Source organism: Leptopilina heterotoma, unplaced genomic scaffold (assembly GCF_015476425.1).
Source record: "Leptopilina heterotoma isolate Lh14 unplaced genomic scaffold, ASM1547642v1 Lhet_350, whole genome shotgun sequence".
Taxonomy (NCBI): domain Eukaryota; kingdom Metazoa; phylum Arthropoda; class Insecta; order Hymenoptera; family Figitidae; genus Leptopilina; species Leptopilina heterotoma.
The window spans coordinates 156,149-182,125 of NW_025111032.1; the positions used below are offsets into that span (position 1 = coordinate 156,149).

The following is a 25,977-nucleotide window of genomic DNA, read 5'->3' on the forward strand; positions in this document are numbered from 1 at the left end:
GCCATTGTAGAATCACCTTTAATTTTTAGGTTACGTTCGACAATGGATTAATATTCATTTAATTGTAGAATCGCTCTAAATGTCATGGTTATATTCATCAAATTTTCCATAATAATTCCATTGTAGAATCACCTTTAGTGGATAAAATTTTTAGACTATGTTCGCTATTAGTTAAAATTAATTTAATTGTAGAATCACCCAAAATGCCTTAAATTTTAAATTTATTTCCCGCCTTTTGAGAATATTAATTTAATTGTAAAACGACTATAAAAGCCTTAAACTTTGAGATTATTTCCGTCTTTTGAGAATATTAATGTAATTGTGAAACGACCTTAAATTCTTTTAATTTTGAGGTTATTTTTTCCTTTTGAGAATATTAATTTAATTGTAAAACGACCTTAAATGCCTCAAACTTTGAAGATTTTCGTCGTTCGATAATTATTAAATTTATGGACATTTTGAGTGATTCTACAATGAAGGATATATTTTATCAAAAATGAAAATTCAACCTCAATATTTTAGGCACTAAAGGTCATTATCCAATGACTCATTTTACATTATACATTTTACAGTATTTATTGAACAAACAATGTAAAAGGACTTAAAGAACGAATATAATCCCAATATGCAAGTCAATTGAACACTTATGGTAATTCTACAATAAAACGAATATTATCAAAAGACGAAAATAATTTCAAAAAAAAAAAACTTTGTTCATTCTGTGTGATTCTACAATAAAGAAAATATAATAAAAAGACGAATATAAACAGAAAATTTCAACCATTTAAGCTGATTCTACAATAAAGAAAATATTATCAGAAGGCGAATATAAACAGTAAATTCTAACCATTTAGAGTGATTCTACAGTAAAGTAAATGTCAATTATCGAACATAACCTCAAACTTTTTGTGACTTAGGGCTATTCTACAATGGAATAAATTTTATAAAAATGCGAATATAATTTTTAATTAAAGGTCACGAGGGATATTTTTTTTCCGGGTTATTTCGCAAAAAAAAAAAAAAATAAAATTGTTTTCATAATACCAAAATTATAAACTAAATTCCATTCAAACTATAGAACTGGAAAATTTACTATCTAAATCCGTATAAACCAAAATTTAATAGAAATCCCTGATTTTCGTATAAGGCTCTTTAGAATTTGTCCGTCAGATTTTCTCGTGATTAAGTGGAACAAAGTTCTAACACTGGACTTTGCTGCTTCTACTACCACTGCCGCTATTCGAGGGAGAGTAAATTTGCAAAATTCCATATTCATGTTTCTAAAATCTATTTCGCTATATATACACATACACACACACATATAGGACTATTGATTTCATACCAGTAAATATATATTTTAATTTGGCACAAGGGATAAATTTTCCATGCATTTTAAACCCCCCCCCCTCCAAAAAAAATCATTTACACCGAAGAAGAGAATTTTTTTTCAATTTTCTATGTAGAATAAAATATTTTTTTAAATTAATAATTATTTGTCCTAAGGGTGCAAAACTGAATTTCACATTAAATTAGGTCAAATTGGAGAAATACAATAAAATTTTTAATTTTAGGTAAAAATTTATTTCTCAAGAGGCAATGTAACTTTAATAAAAACTCTTGACATTTAAATTAGGACAAGAGGTGAATGTAGCACAAAAGTTATTCGGTCAAATTTTATTTTAAGATCTGAACCTTAAAATTTAGGTCAAATGAAAAATATTTAAGAGTGAAAATTATCTACAATTTAGTTAGTTGTAAATTTCTGACCAATAAATAATTAGAAAAGAAGTGATTGTAATTTTTAAAATTTAGGTCAATGGGAAATTACAAAAGTAGAATTTAGGTCTAAAGCAATAACGCACATTTAAGAGTTAGGTCAATTTGTGAATTTGTCCTTAAAAATTGGGTCAAACTGAGAGCCTAATCATAAAATTTAAATAAAAAAAAAGTTCAATAGATAACTTTTAATTTTTAGGTCAATTTATAGGTCAATCTTTAAAAAATTTAGGTCCGATTCAAATGCAAATTAGAGTTAGGTCACTAATTAAAGGTCAATGGGGAAAATGTCTCGAAAAATAAGCTCTAAATGAGAATATTATAAAATTAGGTTAATATTAGGTCAAAATTAGGTCAAAAAATGTTATTTTGAATTTGATTTTCAATTTTCAATTTTAAGTTGTCGGTCAATTGGCAAAAATAGTAGTAAAAAAATTAAGGTCCAAAGCAAAGAAAAAACAAATTAAAATTTACTTTTAGGTCAACTTGAAAATGTAGAATTAACCAAATTTCGGTCTAAATTAATTCCACATTTAAGAATTAGGTCCGTAATTATAGGTCAATCAGCAATGTCTTGACAAATTAGGTCAAAATTGAGAATATTACTCAAAAATAGGTCAAAATCAGGTCAAAAATTATTTTCAAGTAGAAATTGTAATGTAAAATTGAAAATTTAATAAAATTTTCAATTTTAAATGTCATTAAAAATATTCAAGTCAAAAGTAAACCTAAATTGAACAATTAGGTCAAAATCATAGGTCAAGCGACGAAATAACCTTAAAAATTAAAAAGATAAGTAAAAGACAGATAGAAAAATATTTTCGAATATTTTTAAAAAAAATAACTGTGTTATTGTATGGGTGAAACATTTTTTTGTTGTTGTTGAAAATCGTGAAAATTGAGAAAATGATAAAAAGTGGTGAAAATGAAAAATAAAATATTCAATAAAGTAAATGGAAGTTTATGCTGCTGAAAATTTTTAACATTCGTGTTATCCGTTATATATTTTTAAGTACAAAAATATAACATCTTTCGAGCATTAAAGTTTATTCGTTCAGAAAATACCAAAGGTCATTCGTTCAGAACATCAAATCAAACCAACGGGGATATTCATTGAAACGTGTATGATTTATACATTAGATTCGCGAAATAAGAACAATAATAAGCATTTTTTCTTCTTATTTCTTTCAAACGTCTGGAAAATAAAAATTTTTTTAACTAAAAAGTTACAAATAACAGAACAAAATTTTTTTTGCAAGAAATTATTATAAAAAATTTAAGTATTATAAAAATTAATTTAAAACATATAATTTAACTTATTATAAAAATTATTTTAAAAAATATAATTTTTAACATAAAAATTAATAAAAAAAATTTAATTATTAACATAAAAATTAATATATGAAAAATTCAATTTTTAATATAAAAATTAACATAAAAAATTTAATTATTAACATAAAAATTAATATGAAAAAAATTTAATTTCCAATATAAAAACTAGCAAAAAAAAATTGACAAATCAATTTTTTCCTTATATTCCCCAAGAAAGAAACTATTAAAAATTTAATAATTTGCATGAAAAAAGTGGGCGTTTTTTGCTCATTTACATATTTGTAATCCCGATTTGGCATAGCAAATTGTAAAATATAAAAGAACAATAGACTCCTCTCTCGAGGATTTGTTGGGCAGGTAGCAACTACACATTATAGTCATCAACTATGAAAGGAAAACCGGTCGTTCATCAGTCGCTAAGAAATTGACTTCACTATATTATAAATAATGAATAACCACCTCAAAAAAAAAAAAAAAAAAAAAAAAAAAATTCTCAACAAAATACCGAGCGAATTAATAAATCATAAAAATTATTCCAAGATACAAAAATAAATAAAATGAAAACTTAAAAATAAATACAAACAAAGATTGAAAAAATAAAAAAACATTACATTTTACAGATGAAAGATCAAAAAAGTGAAGAAAAAAAAAAAAAAAAAAAAAGTGTGAAGTTCAGGTCAATGTATACTTTGAAAATTAGGTCAAAATCGAGGTCAAATTGCGAGGATTACTAAAAAAGGATGTTGATCTAAGTCTATCTTGGTCGAAATTAATAAGTTACTAAGCGAAAACAACTAAAAATTTTAGGTCAACTATAGTCAATATGGTAATCTTAAAATTTTAGGTCAAAAAGATAAATATTTTAATTTGCAGGTCAATTAGAAAAAACTTATAAAAGAATTAAAATTCACGACGGTAAGAACTTAAGAAGCGAAAATAAGTGTAAAATTTTAGGTCAACATGCAATGATCTAGGTCAATTTTGGTCAAAATAAGTAGGTCACATTTTAACTCAAAACTAAAACCTTTTTAATTTTTAGGTCATCTAAAAAAAAGTTATAAATTTAGATAAAAATTCACGACGTTAGGAAGCGAAAATAACTATAAAATATAGGTCAACAGAGGCAGAAAATCTCAAAATTTCAGGTCAAATTAATAATGAAGTCATTTCATAAAATTTATAAAATTTATAAAATTTATAAAATCAAGCAAAAAACAAATTTTTAATTTTTGTAATAAGGTTAATTTTTAGTCTAAATAATTAATTATTATAGACCTGAAATTTGTCAATTTTAGGTAAAAAAATTCACAAGTAACGATAGAAATGTAAAGTTGAAATTAAGGTAAAAATTCACAAATTTTGTGATATGTTTAACCTTCGAGTTACGATTAAAATTTCACAAGTATTGAAGTAAAAAATAATCTTTCAGTTCCGGTTTAAAATTCTAAGAAAATAACGGAATTTCAGGTCAAATTTCAGACATTTTGGGGAATTGGGTATCCGTAAAATTTAGAATAAAAAGGTGTGAAAATCTTACAATCTTACAACTTCAAGTTAAAATTCACAAATAATATTTAAAATATAACCTTAAAATTTAGGTCAAAATTAAAAATTATAGGGGCAAATTGAATATTGCAATTTAGGTCAAAATTTGCAATATTAGCGAAAAATTACTTCTTTTGGTATTTAGGTCAAAATTCACGACTAGTTTGGAACCTTAGAAGATAAAATTTAGGTCAAAAGTCACAAGAATTGTGAAAAATTTAATCCTTAAGTTGCAGGTCAAAATTGAATATTGTAAATAATTTTTTAAAAAAATAAAAAATAATGTAACTAATGTGTTGTTAAAATTTAGGTCAAAAAGCTATAGAAATCGTACAACTTCAAGTTCACAATTGTTATTTTATGTTATAACCATAAAATTTAGGTCAAAACGAAACAACATTTTTTTAAAATTTTAAAAAGAAAATTAGAAATTCACAAATATTGAGGAAAATATAACCTAAAAATTTTAGGTCGAAAGGGGAATAGATTTTTTTAAATTTACAGGTAAAAATTCACAAATATTGGGGAAAATGTAATGTTAAATTTAGGTCAATATTCTCAAATATAGTAGGAAATATAATAGTCAAAGTTAGGTCAAAATTCAAAAATATAGTGGCGAATATAATCATAAATTTAGGTAAAAACTTGCAAATATTAAAGTACGTATAACCTTTAAATTTAGGTCAATATTTAAAATTTTTTGAGGTAAATATAAGTTTGAAATTTAAGTCAAAAGACTAAAAAAAATTTTTTAATTTCAGGTCTAAATTTCGCAAATGCTAGAGAAAAATATAACCTAGGTCTAAATTAGGTCAAAATTAGGTAAAAATTCACAGGTATTTATAACATTCTATTTTAGGTCAAAATTCGCATATTTTTTTAGCAAATAAACTTTGAAATAAAGTTTAAAATTTTCAAGTATTAAGGCAAATGGAACCTTCCCTTTTAGGTCAATAATTTTTAGGTCAATAAATTTCGAGAAAAATAACATATGTGACTACAGTAGAACTTGGATCAGAAAGTGTGGAAAATTTTATAATTTTAAGTATAAATTTCGTAAATATAGAGGAAAATATTAAATTTTGGTCAAAATTAACAATTGTGGAGGCAGATATAACCTTGAAATTTAGGTCGAAATTTATAATTATTGAGTGGATTGTAACCTTAAAATTTAGGTCAAAATTTACAAGTATTGAGAGAAAGTATAAATTTTTGGGGTCGTTGATTACGAATTTGGTGTCGGTTTTCAGAAATTCAAAATGGCGGATCCAATATGGCGGATGGCAGAATTAAAAATTAATCGTATTCAATTAAAACTCTTACTAATTTTTTTCTTACTAATTTCGTTTAACTTTTAGTTTCTTTGATTTCTTCTTTATTTTTTTAAATGAAAATTTTTTTATTATTTCTTCTTCAAAATTGGGAAAAATCTTTTACTCGAAAGTGTAACTATTTAAAAAAAAAAAAAATTCTCCTAACATGAAAGACATTTTTCTCAAACTTATCTTTATTTTATTTTTGGACCATTGTTTTCTCAACGTTTTCAATCTAAATAAAAATATCTTTCTCTCTCGACTCCCCGTCTCGTTGTTTATGTAACGAGACATACGATCTGTTAGGCAAACAATGAATTCTTTTATTCGACTATATACATACAAATATCAGTGTATAATAGTTGTCCTCAAGTATAAATATTAATATTTTCACTTTTCATTCATTAAAAAATATAAATATTATAATAAATAATTTTTTATAAAAACTATAATAATAGTTCTTATTTTAATAATACGCACCAATAATTTTTTTTCCTTTCGATAATTTAAAATATTCATTTTCGTTTAATATACATTTTTTTCAACTACGAATAGTTAGATTAAACGAATAACAATAATAATAAATAAACAATAATAATAATAAAATTAAAATAATCAAAAATAAATAAATAAAAATTAGGTAACAAATAATAATATTGAAATAAAAATACAAAAATAAAATTTAAATTAATGAATTAAAAATTTTTAGAGCGAATAATAAATGAGAAAATCTTTTCCTCGTAGATTTTAATTTTTGAATTTTAAAAAATTACAATTTTTTTATCTATATTCATAAAAGTGAGAAAAAGAAAGAAAGAGAAAGAGAGAGAGAGAGAGAGAGAGAGAGAGAGAAATTGTTTCCCATTTATTTTCTTTTTAGTGAGCAAAAATATTATAATAATAACTTGATAATTAGTATGTACATTATTCAAAAAGACAAGCGTCTCTCTCTCTCTCTCTCATTTTTTTTACTTTCCACACATACACACATTACAACATAAAGTACAAAAAGCGACTAAACTCAATATATGCAAAGTATAATAATTATTAAACACGATCGTTTCATCACGAAGCGTTGGTTTTATCGTTCCCTTTATCGTCTGTAAATACCTCTCTTTTCTCTCCTCATGTTGAACGTCGTGTTTTTCCAACGAAATTTCCTACTTATGAAGTGAAGAGAGAAATAAGCGATAAGGCCGAAACTATTCAGGCGCATTTTTTTTTCTTTCTTCTCTTCTAAAAATGCTTTCATGTATTTATATATATATTGAAAAATGCCTCATCTCAATTTATTTTTCAAACGCCAATATCGATAATATCCTTATCGACATAATGGATATCGAAATGTCAATAAGAGTATATGTGTGAGTTGGTATCGAAAAATATTAAATATGATTCTTCCTTTTTTTTTAGGAAAAAATAAATTTAACCTGAATATGTATGTACGTATAATTATATTAATCAATAAATATAAAAAAAGGTTCTCAATATTTCAATAATTCTCTCCTTTTATAACAATAGCTTCATTCAATTTCACTTTTATGTGACGTGTAACTATTGTTTTTTTTACCCCATTAATTATTAAGTTTGACCTAAAAATTTCCATATATTTTTAATTTTTTGACGCAAATATTTTTTCCTTAAATCACATTTACCAATTTAATTTTCAAATTTTTTCCAGAATTACAATTTTTGGGATTAATTTCTCAAAATTTAATCTGCCTTTTTTGAATTTTTGAAAATCGTCCTCAAGTTCGTAATCAGCGACCCCAAAAACCCCCCGAGTAACGAATTTCAAGTAAATCTAATGAAATTTTAAAAATGTCCGCCATATTGGATCCGCCATTTTGAATTTTCAAAAACTGATATCATATTCGTAATCAGCGACCCCAAAAACCCCCGAGTAACGATTTTCGACGAAATCTAATGAAATTTTAAAAATGTCCGCTATATTGGATCCGCCATTTTGAATTTTTGAAAACCGACACCAAAATCATAATCAGCGACCCCAAAAACCCCCGAGTAACGATTTTCGAGTAAATTTAATGAAATTTTAAAAATGTCCGCCATATTGGATCCGCCATTTTGAATTTTGGAAAACTAACATTGAATTCGTAATCAGCGACCCCAAAAACCCCCGAGTCACGATTTTCGAGTAAATCTAATGAAATTTTAAAAATGTCGTCCGCCATATTGTATCCGCCATTTTGAATTTTTGAAAACCGACACCAAAATCATAATCAGCGAGCCCAAAAACCCCCGAGTCACGATTTTCGAGTAAATCTAATGAAATTTTAAAAATGTCCGCCATATTGGATCTGCCATTTTGAATATTTAAAAACCGACACCAAATTCATTGTCAGCGACCTTGAAAACCCTCGAGTGGCAAATTTCAATTGAATACGATTAATTTTTAATTCTGCCCTCCGCTATTATATATATACCTATATATTAAATATTTTAAATATAAAAATAAGCAAATAAATAAAAATTAACAAATAATTAAATAAATGAACAAAAATAAAATAAAAAATAAATAAATATCGTATTGTTTTTATTTTTTGATCCTGTTTTTAAATTCACGATTCAATTAATAATTAGAAAAACGTAAAAATTAAAAATAACTCATCAAATTAAAAATGAATGATAATAATAATTATTGTGACGAGTCTTCAACGTATACATAGTATAATTTCTCTCTGACTAATAATGCTAATTAATTTTTTTTTTTAATAACTTCAATATAATAATTTAGAGAAAAAAAAACAAATGGCAATTGATTTTACGTGTGTACAGAATGTAATTAAATCCAAACTTGACATATAAATCTAAAACTTGATAATTAGACGGCAAACAATTTCACCGATTCATATACATTTAATTAATCTTCCGAATAATCGATACCTTGATGTATTCGAAATTATACGACATATCATATGAAATATGTTTTACATTTCAATTTTGTCAACAAATATATATATATATATATATATAATATTTCAATATTCAAATAATATTGTTATATAATAACAATATTAAAAAAAATAATTTTAAAATAAATACTTAGAAATTTGTAAAAAATAAGTATAAAGTTAAAAATTCAAAAATAAAGGTAAAAATTTTGTTGGTAAAATTAAATTTTTTTGTAATGTTGGTAACATCATCTGAAAGTATTATTTTTCCTGATTAAAAATACTTTTGAAACTTGAAAAAATATTTATTTGACTCCAAGTTATTGTCATTTGAAGTTTTTGACTTTTTTTTTGTCAACTTTTCTGAATTTTGTGTCAGAATTGCAAAATTCAAAATGGTGGATTCAATATAGCGGCCGAATTACTAAAAACTTAACGAACGCAATAGAAAATTGTTACTCGGGGATTTTTGGGGTCGCTGATGTCGAATCCGATGTCAGATTTTCAAAATTCAAAATGGCGGATCCAAAATGGCGGACGACTTTTTTAAAAAAAGATCTAAATCACTTGAAACTTGTTACTCGGGGGTTTTTAGGGTCGCTGATTACGAATTCAATGTCAGATTTTCAAAATTCAAAATGGCGGATTCAAAATAGCGGACGAATTTCTAAAAAATTAACGGATTCGCTTAAAAATTATTACTTGTTAAAAAAAATCATTTTTTTCTTTAATTATTATTTAAAACAAATATTGTAAATTATTTAAAAACGTTTTCACCGGAAAAATATTTTTACAAACGTCAAATAATAATTCGAAAGAAATGTAAAAAAAAGAAGAAAAATGTTTTTTTTATAAAATAGGGAAAAAATTTATAGAAATTTATAAAAACTAAAATATGACACAAAAGGAATAATATCACACACTTTCAACTTCTTTTTGAAGGCGAAAAATGCAAAAAGAATTAGAGGAAGAAAAAGAAGAAGAAGAAATAAAATGAAATAAAATAAAATTGTTCAAATGGTGAGAAACATCGCTGAAAGCAAGACATTGCAATGGAAATAAATAAAAAGTAAACAGGTGGAACAGTAGGCAGGAGGGAATGGGAGTTGGTGGAAAAATGTTAGTAAGTGAAGAATGAACAATGCGTCAAAGAAAGTTGGAAAATGGAAACAAAAGTTGGAAAAGTGAAAAATATTATTCAGTATAGAAATGTACGTATACATATATAAAAAAAATAAGAAAATAAAAAGAATAAGATCAAACGAAAAAGCGGAAAAAACTTTTTTTATAAAGTAACGTAATGTATATAAGATTTAAAAGTTTGATGGAAAATTTTTTTATAAATATAGACGTGATTTGAGAGCTGAAAAATTTTTTTATTATATTGTTGAATACTTTTTTTTTAGTCTTAATTACATTATTTCAGTTTTAATTAGTATCTAGATAATTTTTTTAATTTTTGTAAAAATCTCCGGTATTTATTATTATTTTGTTATAATTTCCGAGAGCAAAACACGAATAAGGGATTATAATAATTATAATTATTATTATAGTAATTATCGTTATTGGTGAACTTACATATCTCTACGTTTCGAGCATCGCTTCCCCCCCTCTCTCTCTCTCTCTCTCTCTCTCTCTCTATCCACTTAGTGACGCTTTTCAACAATAGGCCAATTATCGACCACCTGACGCTCTTGTAATCTCATAATATGCTAATTATCAAAACTACTATATACATATCAGTAAACCTTGACAAAACCTCAAATTAAAAATTTCTCAAAAAAAAAATGAAGAATTTATCGTTGGTAAACTTTATAAAAGCGTAACCAAATTTTCTTTGGCCTATACCCCCACTTTTTTCAAAATACTGACGCGTACGTCAATTTTAGAACCCGGGATCATGATCAGCGGTTAGAAATACATTGGAAACGATTACAATGTCAAAAATTGACACCAAATTTTTTTTTGAGTCTTTACCCCCACTTTTTTCAAAATCCTCAAGTTTTGGTCAATTTTGGAACCCGAGAACGTAATCAGCGGACCAAAATACATTGGAAACGACTACAATGTCAGAAATGGGCAAAAAAAAGTATTTTTGGGGTCTTTACCCCCACTTTTTTCAAAATCTTCAAGTTGTAGTCATTTTTGGACCACAGGATCGTAATCAGCGGACGAAAATACATTGGAAACGACTACAATGTCAAAAATACAAAAAAGTATTTTTTGGGGTCTTTACCCCCACTTTTTTCAAAATTCTCCGATTTTTAGCCTTGCATATATGGATTTTAAAGCGCATACTGTCAAATTTCATTTTAAACCTCATGGAAGTCTTTAGTATGTCAGATTAAAGGGAAAAAAATATCTTGAGAATTGACAAGAACACTTTTTTTGGTCTTTACCCCCACTTTTCTCAAAATTCTCAAGTGATTGTCAATTTTGAAACCCGGGATCGTGATCAACGGACGAAAATACATTGAAAACGACTCCCATGACAAAAATAAGCAAAAATTTGGTTTTTAAGTTTTAATCCCCACTTTTTTCAAAAATATCTGTTTTTTTTTATTTTTACAAAATAGCAAATTAATTTCTGAAAAATAATTATAAATTAAATATTAATTTTGCGAATTGCAAATGCAAATGAAAATAATAGAAAAAATATTAAGAAAATTAAAAAAAAAATAAAAACAAAGTAACAGGCAAAAAAAGTAAAATATAAAAACTGAAATAAAAAAAAAATAGAAAATAAAAGTAAAATTAGATAAAAAATTACAAAAAATGAATTTAAAGAGATACAGAAAAGTAATAAAAAAATAAAAATTAAAAAAAATTTTTAAAATGAATGCAAATAAAAAAATAAATATATTAAATAGTTATAATTTAACGAATAGGCATAAATTAGCTGTAATAAAATAAACTTGTGTCCAATTAAATGACAATTCAAAATTATGAAGAAAAGAGGAAAAAAAGGGAAAAAAGAATGTTTCCCGAACAATAGAATTTTTCGGCACGATTGAGAATTTACGAATTTTCATTTTTTCTGAAAAAAAGAAACCACATACGTTCAAAAATGAAAGGGAGTTTTTTTTTTATCTAAAATCTATAGTTAGCAATGGACTGTATATATTCTCTCAACGATAATCTGGCCTATGACAGGTTTTGACCCTAGGATTCGTTTTCCAGAGCGTGTCAGCTGTTCACGTGCGCATTCGCCCAATCCCTGTATGCTCTGACATATTTATGCCCCATTCTCTCCTTTCAAAAAACGATGAACGTTATATACCGATACAAAAGGGCTTTTTCGACCTGACTCTTTATTTTTCCCTCAAAAAAAAAAAAAAAAAAGAATGAAAAAAAAATCAAAAACTTCTAACCACTCTTTGCCAAAAATATCTGTTATAAAAAGTGGATTTCCAACATTTATAAGGAAAATTACTTTTTCATTCTGGTCATAAAAAATAAATAATATTTTAATCAAATTTTGGAAAAATTTAACACTTTAATCTTAATTTTGACCTAAAAATAAAAAATTTGGTCAATAACGATCAATTTTCAAGTGTAAAATAAAAAACAAAATATTGTTAACCTCAATTAACTGGTATCAATTGTTTTATATAAAAAATTTTCAATTTTTTAATTTTTAACAAAAACAAATAATTTTTCTCTTAATTTTTACAATTTTTGACCTAAAAATCTAAAATTGATACAAAGTAAAATTTTCATGTGCAAATTCTAAAAATATTATTGTTATTCTAAACAAAATGTCTTGAAATATTTTTTTCAAGAATTAATCGAAATTTTCAACAGGGAAAAATTACTTTTTTCTCAATTTTTTACAAATTTTGACCTAAAAATCTAAAACTTGGTACAAACTGAAATTTTCAACTGTAAATACAAAAAAAAATTGCAAACCTCAATAAACTAGTTTCAAATATTTCATTCAAAAGTTAATCGAAATTTTTAAGAAAAAAAAGTGATTTTCCTCTTAATTTTTACTATTTTTGAACTAAAAGTTATAATATTTGGTAAAAAATGGGATTTTTCAGCTTAACTACTTTATTAAAAAGTTTTTAGTTTTTAATTTAGAAAATAATTACATTTCTCTTAATTCTTACAAAATTTGACCTAAAAATCTAAACTTTGGTAAAAAATTAAATTTTCAAGTGAACATCCAAAAAAAAATATTGTGAACCTCAATAAGATGGTTTTAAATATTTTATTAAAGAATTATTTGAAATTTTTAACACAAAAAATAATTTTTCTCTTAATTTTCACAATTTTTGACCTAAAAATCTAGGTACAAACTGTAATTTTCAAGCATAGATTTCAAAGAAAATATTATGAACCTAAATAAACTGGTTTCAAATAATTTATTAAGTACAGAAATTCATCAAAAGTTTTAAAAAAATTACCTTTCTCTTAATTATTACAATTTTTGACCTAAAAATCTAAAATTTGGTAAAAAATATTGTTTTCAACTCTAGATTTAAAAAAAAATCTTGCGAATCCTTATAATCTGGTTTAAAATATTTTATATAAAAGTATTAATCAAAATTTTTAACAAGACCTTTTATTTCTTAATTTTTACAATTTTTGACCTAAAAATCTAAAATTTGGTAAAAAGTATTGTTTTCAACTCTAGATTTAAAAAAAAATCTTGCGAATCCTTATAATCTGGTTTAAAATATTTTATATAAAAATATTAATCAAAATTTTTAACAAGACCTTTTATTTCTTAATTTTTACAATTTTTGACATAAAAATCTAAAATTTGGTAAAAAGTATCGTTTTCAACTCTAGATTTAAAAAAAAATCTTGCGAATCCTTATAATCTGGTTTAAAATATTTTATATACAAATATTAATCAAAATTTTTAACAAGACCTTTTATTTCTTAATTTTTACAATATTTTTGACCTAAAAATCTAAAATTTGGTAAAAAGTATCGTTTTCAAGTGCGGAAAGGAAAAAATTTCAAATCTAAGTGTAAGTTATCGAAATATTCCATTAAAATAATATAAACTCTTTGTAATAACCACCTTATAAATATTTTTTTATAATTTTTGACCTAAAGTATTCAATTTAGGTACAGAAAGCGGTAATTACTTAAAAAAATTGCATGAAATAAAAAGTTAAAAACTTTTATTTTTAAAAAGAATTAAAAGTAGGAGTAATAATCAGTACTGTAGATAGTGCAATAGTTTTAAATTTTAAATCAACGAAAATTTAAATAAAGTTTAATATCTCTTGAATATTAACAAATTTTTTAAACGAAAAAAATTTTTTTGTTGCCTGAACCCTCTTTTTTAATAATGATTCACATACTTGAACAATCAGACTGATATTTAACGAGCGCGCGACTTTCTTTGAGCAATTTAAAAAAAAAAAAAATTTCGTCTGTTCTGTGTGTGACTGAATATTCTCAAGTATATGCAACCAACGACCACACCATTATCATCAGCCTATAGATTTAATAGTCCTCTCTTTTGAGGCCTCGCGCAGGATCGGTGCCGGAAATTTCCTTCAACTAATGGGGCATTTTAACGTGAAATGTCCCAACTTAAAATTTCAACTTCTTGAAAAAAATTGAAACTCGTCGAATTTATTATATTATTCTATCACATGTAGAAATGTGATCCAAATAACATTTTTTCGAAAATTTGTTTGCAATCATTTATTTTCACATAAAATGATGATGAACCGATTTTTCTGAAAATAGCAAATTAAATGTCAATTATAAAAAATTAGGGTCAATTTTTAAAAATATTAAAAAATAAAATTCACTATTGTAAAGAGCATGAAAAAACCTTTCAGGAAAAATATTAAACAGAATTTTCCCCACTAGAAGTATGTACAGAAAAAATTAAAAAAAGTAGACGGTTTAGCAAAATTGGTAAAATTGACCCCCCCCCTCCGCCTCTAAATTTTCGAAAAAGTCAAAAATATTTTTTGGGTCACATTTCTACTTGATAGAACAATAAATTCCCCAAGTTTCAATTTTTTTAAGAAGTTGAAATTTTAACTTGGGACATTTCACATAGAATGCCTCCTATATATATTAATATGGATTTCTATATATATATATATATATTTGCAGGTATAAACACGCAAAACCCTATATATACCTGTTCTTCACTGGAACAAAGCATCTGGTACTTTCCACTACTCCACTTGGTCCAGTCAAGCGGTCTCTATGTACATGCTTCTACCCCCCCCCTCTTCCTCTTCACTGCCCCCCACCGCTCGCTCTCTCTCTCTTGAGTTCAAATGGTTTTCGATCTTCATTTCTCATTGGTCGAATGTGTTATTAGCTTCTTCTTTTCCTGAAAACAGAAACGATGTTCCACGATGTTCTTTTACCACGAATTCTATAGCCTAAATAACTAATTCTGTAAATCAAGAGAAAGAATAATATTTACACTCGTGTCTATAACGTCTATTCTAATGTGGCGTCAGAAAAAGAAAATTATGTTTTTAAGTAAATATCCGGTAGAAAAAATATTTGATCAAATATTAATATTCGATCGAATTTAAATTTGGTCAATTGGAATGTTTTTTTCCAATGAAAATTTGGTCAAAGTAATAATTATTTAAAATAGTATTCGGAGTCAAATTATTATTTTGGACAAAATAATATTTAGTTAAAATAGTATTTGACCAAAGAAAATAATATTCGGTCAAAATTAGTATTTTTTTAAAATAGTATTTGGTTAAAGAAAATAGTATTTGGTCAAATTCGTATTTGGTCAAAATAATATTTAATTAAAATAGTATTTGGACAAAGAAAATAATAATCGGTCAAAATTAGTATTTGACCAAAGAAAATAATATTCGGGCAAATTAGTATTTGGTCTAAATAATATTCAATTAAAATAGTCTTTGGACAAAGAAAATAGTATTCGATCAAATAAGTAATTGGTCTAAATAATGTTTAGTTAAAATATTATTCAGTTAAATTATTATTTATTTAAAATAGTATTTTTCCAAAGAAAATAGTATTCGGTCAAATTAATATTTATTTAAAATATTATTTTTCGAAAGAAAATAGTATTCGGTCAAATTAGTATTGGGTCCCAATAATATTTAATGAAAATAATATTTGGCCAAAGAAAATAATATTCGGTCAAATTAGTATTTGTCGAAGGAAAATAGTATTTGGTCAAATTAGTAATTGGTCAAAATTATATTTAATTAAAATAGTATTTGCCCATAGAAAATAATATTCGGTCACATTAATATTTGGTCTATGAAAATAGTGATCGGTCAATTTACTCTTTGGTCTAAATAATATTTAATTAAAATAGTATTTGGACCAAGAAAATAGTATTCGATCAATTTAGTCATAGGTCTAAATAATATTTAGTTAAAATAGAATTCTTCCAAAGAAATTAGTATTCGGTCAACTTACTTTTTGGTCAAAGTAATAATTAGTGAAAATAGTATTCGGTCAAATTAGTATTTTGGTCAAAGTAATATTTAGTTAAAATAGTATTCACTAACGAAAATAATATTCGGTCAAATTAGTATTTGGTCTAAATAATATTTACTTAAAATAATATTTGTCCAAAGAAAATAGTATTCGGTCAAATTAGTATTTGTTAAAAATAATAGAAAATAGTATTCGGTCACTTACTCTTTGGTCGAAGTAATATTTACTTAAAATAGTATTCGGTCAAATTAGTATTTTGGTCTAAATAATATTCAGTCAAAATAGTATTTAACCAAAGAAAATAATATTCTTCAAATTAATATTCGTCCGCACAATTAATATTCAATATAAATAAAACTTCCTTTTTTTCATAAATTACAAAAAGTGCGGCTAAAAAAATTTTGTGTGAATGGTAAATGGTAATTTTTTGCCTAGTGAATATTATACGGTCTTGAAGTAATTGTTTTTTTACTTGTCTAAGTGAAAAGAAAAGAAAAAGGAAAAAAAAAATTTTTATGTCTCCCCGTTTTATTCACACATTCTCCCTCTCTCTCTCACTCTCTTCTCTTGGCATTCCCGACACGTGAAATAGTTTTAAAAGGCTGTCCGTGTAATCCCTTTCAGTTGCGCATTTTTTATTTGTCGCTTTTCACCATTTCATCTACTTCACTTTTTTCCCCTTCTCTTTCTCTCTCTTTCTCTCTCTTACTCTTTCGCTATATCACTCTATCAAGATTTACTGATTGCATTTTAAAGTTAATAAAAATAATTTAAATTGTTTTTAAGAAAGAAAAGAAAAGAAAATGGTTAAAATTTATTGGAATAATTGAATTGTTATTAAAATTGAATTCTCATAACGAATTTTATTAACAAATTTTTAAATAATTAAATTCTTTTGATGTATTTTAATAAAATTTTTAAGAATAATTGCATTTTTCGAGAAATTCGATTAAAATTGTATTAAAAATCATTGAAATTCTGCAATGAGTTTTAATATTTATGAAAATAATTGAAATTCGGGGAAGAATTTTATTATTTATAAAGATAATTGAAATTTTGCCAAATTAAAAAAAAAAAAGTTGAAAATAATTGATTTTTATCAAAGAATTTTCTTACTTTACAAAAATAATTAAAACTTTTACGAGGATTTTTTAAAAATTTTTGAAAATAATTGAATTTCGGAGAAGAAATTATTATTATTTACAAAGATAATTGAAATTTTGCCAAAAATTTGTTAAAAATTATTGAAAATAATTGATTTTTATAAAAGAATTTTCTTACTTTTCAAAAATAATTGAAACTTTTCGAGAATTTTATTAAAATTTTTAAAAATAAATGAATTTCGGAGAAGAATTCAATTATTTATAAAGATAATTGAAATTTTGCCAAAAATTTGTTAAAAATTATTGAAAATAATTGATTTTTATCAAAGAATATTCTTACTTTTCAAAAATAATTAAAAATTTTACGAGGATTTTTTAAAAATTTTTGAAAATAATTGAATTTTGGAGAAGAATTCAATTATTTATAAAGATAATTGAAATTTTGCCAAAAATTTGTTAAAAATTATTGAAAATAATTGATTTTTATAAAAGAATTTTCTTACTTTTCAAAAATAATTGAAACTTTTACGAGGATTTTTTAAAAATTTTTGAAAATAATTGAATTTTGGAGAAGAATTCAATTATTTATAAAGATAATTGAAATTTTGCCAAAAATTTGTTAAAAATTATTGAAAATAATTGATTTTTATAAAAGAATTTTCTTACTTTTCAAAAATAATTAAAAATTTTACGAGGATTTTTTAAAAATTTTTGAAAATAATTGAATTTTGGAGAAGAATTCAATTATTTATAAAGATAATTGAAATTTTGCCAAAAATTTGTTAAAAATTATTGAAAATAATTGATTTTTATCAAAGAATATTCTTACTTTTCAAAAATAATTAAAAATTTTCGAGAATTTTATAAAAATTTTTGAAAAAAATTTAATTTCAGGAAAGAATTTTATTATTTATAAAGATAATTAAAATTTTGCCAAATTAAAAAAAAATTGTTGAAAATAATTGATTTTTATCAAAGAATTTTCTTACTTTTCAAAAATAATTAAAAATTTTACGAAGATTTTATTAAAATTTTTGAAAATAATTGAATTTTGGAGAAGAATTCAATTATTTATAAAGATAATTGAAATTTTGCTAAGAATTTTATTAGAATTTTTTTAAATAACTGATTTTTGTAAAAGAAGTTTCTTACTTTTCAAAAATTATTGAAACTTTTCGAGAATTTTATTAAAATTTTTGAAAAAAATTTAATTTTAGTAAAGAATTTTATTATTTATAAAGATAATTGAAATTTTGCCAAATTAAAAAAAAATTGTTGAAAATAATTGATTTTTATCAAAGAATTTTCTTACTTTTCAAAAATAATTAAAACTTTTACGAAGATTTTATTAAAATTTTTGAAAATAATTGAATTTTGGAGAAGAATTTAATTAGTATTTATAAAGATAATTAAAATTTTGCCAAAAATTTTATTAAAAATTTTGAAAATAATTGATTTTTATTAAAGTATTTTCTTACTTTTCAAAAATAATTGAAAGTTTTAAGAGGATTTTATTGGAATGTTTGAAAATAATTGAATTTTGGAGAAGAATTCAATTATTTATAAAGATAATTGAAATTTCTCCAATAATTTTATTAGAATTTTTTTAAATAACTGATTTTTGTAAAAGAATTTTCTTACTTTACCCTTTTGATTTCACTTCATTTAACTTTCACTTACTTTTTCACTTTCACTTCCATTTTTTGATTTTACTTATATTAATTTACACTTCCTTAATTTACACTTCCTAAGTGTCTGTCACTTAAATTTTCACTTTCACTTTCTTTTTTCATTTAATGTAAATTAATTTTCACTTCCCTTGAAAGTGAGCAGGGACGTGAAAATTAGTTAAAGTGGATGGGAAAGTGAAAATTAATAAAAGTGTAAGTGAAAGTGGAAAAGGAATTGAAAATTAATTAAAGTAACAGTGGTGGTGACAGTGCAATGGAAAGTGAAAATTAATGAAAGCGGAAGTGAAAATGGAAGTCGAGGAGAAGTGAAGAGAAATTACTTAATCGATTCCCCGATAAATATTTTCTATAGATCCAATTGACCTACTCTAGTAAATGAATACCAAAATAATTACTACCGCATTATTTTTAAGTAGATCAAATGATGTATGAAGAAAAACAGTTAAATAAATCATTTCGTAGGTGAATTCAAGGTTAAATTATAGTAAATCTTGACGAATGAACGTTTGACATACGTGTGGGACGTGATGCAATGTGCAAGCTTTGAAAAATCCTAAAAGCCTCTCTCTTTCTCTCTTTTCTCGAGGAATAGAGGATTGAGAGTTCAGAGAGAAAGATAGAGAGAAAAGTGAAGGAAAAATATATATAGAGAGAGAGAGAGAGGGACTGAGAGAGAAACACGCTTTTGGTGTGGGCAAAGAAGCGAAGCAACAACATCAAAGAAGGGAAATGTTGTCAGAGCTTCCATACCCATTGAGTCTTTTTTCGTCGATATTTATTTTTGTTTTCACAAATCTAATCGAGATGCCGTTTCATCCCCCATTCAAAGTCGAACATGAAACAAGTTTTTTTTTTATTCTGCCTGTTTTTCCGTTTGAAAATATTCCCACTCCTTTGTTCACCTATATTTATATAAATATAGAGAGAGAATGAGAAAGAAAGGAAATATGAAAAGGAGTAAAAATGGAAAAGTTGTTGTCTGGTACTATAAAAAGAAAAACTGAGATTGCATTTAACTTTGAGGCTTTTCGACACCTTTAGTGACATCTTTGTGAACGAACAAAAAAAAAGAATATACCTTACAGACGATAAAACACAGAAGAAATTTTTGAGTGAACCGGAAAGGAAGTTTTGCGACTTTGTGTGCGGGGAAAAAGGAATGATGAAAATGGAACGAGGTCGAGACTCGCGGTTTTACAAATTGCCCCAAGGATTGTTGAAGGAACGAAGAACGATTACGTATCGTAAAAATAATAGTACGTTTCAAAAAGTTTGGGTCGTAATTCGTCTCCACTGCCTACAGCTGTACCCAAATGGTTTTAACCATATAGTGAAAGCAATACTGGAATCGAAACTGTATATCAATTTTTAAAAAACAATTTGTCAATATATCAACTTTTGTTTATACAACGATAATGTAATACGAACAAATTCAATTTTATTTCCAGAAAATCAACTTTTAGAAATTCAAAAGTTAAAACGAAAATCCAAAGAATTTGATGATTTGCCTAATGGAGAGGAATTTAGGACTTGACGCCTAGTTCTGCATTTCGAACTTTTTCGACCTTGTCGAGGGATGAATTTCGTGCCAAGTCTTGGAAAAGATTTCTTGATTTCCCGACAACTTGAACGAACGATTGGCTCGTATTTCGATCAAAGTGATTCTATCCTTTTTTTTCTGCACGAAAGTGGAGAAAAAAAGAAGAAGAAGAAGGAGAAGAAAGCGAACGAGTAAATTGAATCCACTGGAAAAGGTGGGGCCTGTAATTGAGACGCTCCACGTCGTCGTTGGAAGGGGCGTTTAAAATGTAGACGATGCGATGCACTGCCAGGAAAACTTGTCCAGACCAAATCCCAGCTTTATGACTCTGCAAATGTTAGTTACGTGCAATCCGCGAGTCATTTCCATCCAAATCTACAGTAGATATATTCAAAACTCGTTTTTCTAAATCCCAATGCATGGATTTCAATTTGCAGGGAAAACCTTATTCAAATCAATCAAAAGAGAAATTGGATTCTTGTTTCTGTGGGCGAATATGTTTTCTTATTGAATGAAGGTTATATCTTGGAAATTCACAAGACTAAGTTTAATTTATTTAATTTTAGTATTGACAAAATCTGCATGAAGGTGAGGAAAAGGCTTTTTAAAATTAATAACAAAACTTTAATGGGGGGAAATTTTCAGTTTCTCCTGCACATTTGACGAAAAGGGACAAAATCGACAGGAACATCAGAAGTTAGAACGAGAAGGTCAAGAGTCGTCAGAAACATTGGAATAGCTCCCTGGCTTTTTAGAAGAAAATGTCAAGAATCGTCAGGAAGATCAGCAAAAAAGAGTATTAAATTTAATGATGAATAAAACAAAAATCCAGGACAGCAAAACGCCAGTTACGAGTCGCCCAGTCTTTTTGGAAGAAAAGGTCAAGAATCGTCAGGAAGACCAGCAAAAAAGAGTATTAAATTTAATGATGAATAAAACAAAAACCCAGGCTAGCAAAACGCCAATTACTAGTCTTCCAGTCTTTTCGAAAGAAAAGCACAAGAATCGTCAGGAAGTCCAGCTAAAAACGTTATTAATATTTAATGATGAATAAAACAAAAATCCAGGACAGCAAAACGCCAGTTACGAGTCACTCAGTCTTTTTGGAAGAAAAGGTCAAAAATCGTCCGAAAGACCAGCAAAAAAAAAGGTATTATTATTTAATGATGAATAGAACAAAAACCCAGTCTAGCAAAACGCCAATCACTAGTCAGGAAGACTAGCAAAAAAGGGTATTATTGTTTAATGATGAATAAAACAAAAATCCAGGCTAGCAAACGCCAGTACGAGCATCTACGCATTTTGTATTGAATTTAAATCGGATTAGGATTGAAATTCAGAACCGTAATTTTGATGTGATTTTGGTGAAGCTTTTTTAGTGATTCTTTATACCGAGGGGGAAAAGATATTTTAGAGATGGTTTTAGATTTCAAAGCAGAAGCCCAACAGTAGCGGATGTTCGGCGATTGAATCAAGCCTAGAAATTTTTTTCCACCAGGTTAATTCAAATCAGAAGAAACAATATTAATCATAAAATCTTTTTTTATCGTAGAAATAGTTTTTCCCACAATTTTGCAGATCCTTCGTTTAATTTCCATGCAACATGGTCCTTAGTTGCGTAAATTTTCAAAATCCATAATCAACCCAAGTCCCCTTATATCAATCTACACTCAGGAGAGCTAAATTCTCGTCGCCCTTGCAATGCGGAATCTTGTTTATGAATTACATTCACCTCTTACTATTCAAAGTAATTAAGTCTCCAGAAATCGAAATTGCTTTTCATTAATTCCAACATCTTATTAACCTAAATCTCCTAATGTACCAATTCATATTAAATTAATTAGAAATTCCAAAAATGGGAAAGGGCGCCTTTCTAGTTTTTATTCATCATTAATATAAATACTTTTTTATATTCAAATCCCAATAGTTTCAATTTAATGAAAATATGCACATTGTGGGTAAATGGAAATTGTGAAAAACTATTTCTATAATAAATCGTTTTGTGACATGATGAAGAGATTTCGATACTGAAAAGATTAATATTGGATATTATTTTCCTCGAATCATTTATTGGTATTCCGATTTGAAAAAAGGCGCTTCTGTATAAGACCCGTAGGGACATTTATGTCGGAGATAGAATAACAGTATTACGTGAGTATCAATAAAGTTTTTTTTTCTTGACATTCTTTTTTCTCTGATAAAAATAGGAAAAGAAACACCTCTCTCTATGCAATGAGAGCGCGAAATAAAGATCTGTTCTTGTATTCACAGCGGAGACCTTCCCTAAAGGTTGGGTCCATTTCTCGAGCGCTCTGTTTACGACGGTGCAATAAAACCCACGGATAGCTCGCGTGACGAAACGATCCGTTGGAACCCATTGAATGCAGAATTCGTTCGAACTGGTTTATTGCCGCATTTGGAACGAGCATTCTTCCATGGACACATAACGCATAACATGCGGATCGCTTTAATAATGTCTTGGCCTATACACTTTGGTATATATTGTAATTCGTCAAGGAAGATGATTACATTCGCGAAAGGCATTTTATTTTTCTTTCAGTTTCTTTTATTTCTACTTTTCAAATTGGATAAGTTTCTATAATTATAGTGTCTTAGTAACGATTTTCTTCTATTATTATTATTATCATTATTATTATTGCGGAAAATGTGGAGAAATTTCACCCGAAATTTCAGAAATAACCATTTAATAAATGGTTTGAATTTCGAAAATAAAGTATTTGTGGAAATTCTTTGGAGTTTAAATTAACCACGTCATGGTTGTTTTATCGCTGCGCATATTGTAATTACTGTAACTATACGGTAGCGTTACTTCGACAAGAATCGCGTGTAAGAATTTTAATAGTTCAGTGTTCGCCTGTCTGCCAATCAAAATATCAACAGAACCTACTTGAATCATTTAATATCAAATGTATAAATGGTGTCTGATTTCAGTTTTGACACTATCGACATGAAGGTGAGGAAAAGACATTAAAATTAATGACAAAACTTTAACTGAAGGGAGTTTTCAGTTTCTCTGCAGTTTTGACGAAAAGGTCCAAAATCGTCAGGAGTATCAAAAGGAGATAGAAATAGGTAAAGAGTCATCAGAAACAACAGAGAAAACTTCCTGTCTTCTTGGAAGAAAGGGACCGAAATCCTCGAGAAGTCCAGCAAAAAAAGAGTATTAAATTTAATGATGAATAAAACAAAAATCCAGAACAGCAAAACGCCAGTTATGAGTCTCACAGTCTTTTTGGAAGAAAAGGTCAAGAATCGTCAAGAAGACCAGCAAAAAAGAGTATTAAATTTAATGATGAATAAAACAAAAACCCAGGCTAGCAAAACGTCAATTACTAGTCTTCCAGTCTTTTCGAAAGAAAAGCACAAGAATCGTCAGGAAATCCAGAACAAAAAGTTATTAATATTCAATGATGAATAAAACAAAAATCCGGATTAGCAAAACTCCAGTTATGAATCTCCCATTCTTTTTCGTAGAAAGAGACAAATATTTGCAGGGAAAAATATTTTTGCGGCAGAGAATTAATTTCGCAGTGAAGGGAAACCGTTGTTTCGCAGAATTGGAGATGAGAGGGAAATAAAAAGAAGGCGAAGAAATTAGGTTAGGGATTGGCTCTTGAGGCTGCCGCAATGCAACGTACAATAAATACAAGCGCATTAGCGAAGCTTATTACAGAGTCGAGGCGGCAGCTGCACCCTCTCGTAATCTACGCAACTTATTGTTGCAGACCTACTGGCAACAGTGACAGTTAATATTATGTATTCTCCTAGCAACGCTAATAGTTATCAAACGTTTAAACTACGTAGAGGGCAACGACTCTTATTGTTTTCAAAGCGATCATTTCCTGTTACAATTTTCCACTCGGAGATTTTTTTTTATTGCACTGATCATCATCATCATTGTCAAATCGGATTTTTTCCACCGACAAAAATGAACTTCGATTCCAGACTCTCGTCTGGACTCACTGGACTTTCGTCTTATTTCTTGTAGTTTGAAAAAAAAAATTTTACTAGGATACTTTTAACTATATAGTGTTAAGGCGAAAATCAAATGGATAAATAAGTGAATGGAATTCGATTAAGACTTTAGAAACTTTTCATAAATTCCAAATAAACATCTATGAAAGAGGATGACGTGGACTGTAATAGATGATAATTGACTACAAATCTTGGGCAAGTTTCCCAAGTTCTTAATTACTTTCGGATGATTTACAATCCTTGTGATTCGTTCCATCTTCAAGAAATAAATTTCTCTCCTTCTCCTCGATTCTTCTTTTCATCAGAATTAGTTCTAAATTGTGATAATGAATACAAACAAAAGTCCAGTTACGAGTCTTCCAGGTTTTTTAGCAGAGAAAGTTAAAAATCTTCAAGAAGACCAGCAAAAAAGGGTATTAAATTTAATGATGAATAAAACAAAAATTTAAAGGATGAATTAACCTTCGTGGTTGGTTAATTTTAAGTTGCCCGCAACTCAACATCCTCATGATGCGAGAAACAAAGCAGTACAGTCCACTCAGTGGGAAGTAGTTCTATTTTTTCGAAAATATAACTCCACGTGGAATTCCTCTTTTTTTTGGTCGGTATCAATCTCGATTCTCTTTAACAGTGACAGACCGTAAACATTTTCATCAGATGGAATAAATCCGGTAGGATGGCACGTGATAAAACTGGGGTATTAATTGCTTGATGTTTCAATTTTTCACCGAATGGTGGAAAAAAAATCCACCCCATTAGAAAGGCAAGGTCGTTCCGGAGTTGACACACACTGGCACTGGTTTGGATATATTTATTTTATTATTCAAAGTTTGTCTTTTAAATCCCTCCTGGAATTACATTTTGTCTTTTAAATCTCGTTGGAATTACATTTTGTCTCTCGCTGTGAAAGAGAAACATTCACCCCTTTGACTGGATGGTTTCCCTTTGCCGGCACTCGTGGGACTTCAATTGGTCATTGACCTTATCATTTTTCCTTTTTGTCATTATTTACTCGGGGGGTGAAAAGTGAGAACATTAATAAAAAAAATCAGAGTTAATTTGTTTGCGAAATTTTTTTGCAAACAATTTTTTCTTCCTTTGAAAAGAAATAAATGGTGTGTATAGAATCTCAACATGAAGTTGTAGAAGGTGCTGACTCTGAAATGCTTCTCCCTCGAGGGGTTTGGAACGCGAAATTGCAATCCTGTTTTTCAGGGGCGTCGATTGTCTATCGAATCTTTGTGTGTTTCCCCCTTGATGTGAGCTGAGCATACGCATAGTAACAGGCATCAGTCTCGGGTTTTTATTGCTGTACGTGCGTTCTGGACGAATGAGCACGAGTTG

At 26.9% G+C, this 25,977-nt stretch overlaps 2 protein-coding genes across 4 annotated transcripts in view; both read left to right on the forward strand.

Annotated features, from left to right (window-relative positions):
- LOC122505240 (venom metalloproteinase 3-like) overlaps positions 1-25,977 on the forward strand; it is a 67,610-nt gene that overhangs the window by 40,719 nt on the left and 914 nt on the right. Inside the window, exons 11-13 of the mRNA XM_043616735.1 lie at positions 21,470-21,644; positions 21,705-21,787; positions 23,855-23,935. Of these exons, the coding sequence (XP_043472670.1) occupies positions 21,470-21,644; positions 21,705-21,787; positions 23,855-23,935 (339 nt within the window). The remainder of the gene's footprint in view (positions 1-21,469; positions 21,645-21,704; positions 21,788-23,854; positions 23,936-25,977) is intronic.
- The window catches only part of LOC122505215 (fat-like cadherin-related tumor suppressor homolog), a 535,247-nt gene that overhangs the window by 15,821 nt on the left and 493,449 nt on the right, over positions 1-25,977 (forward strand). The window lies entirely within an intron of this gene.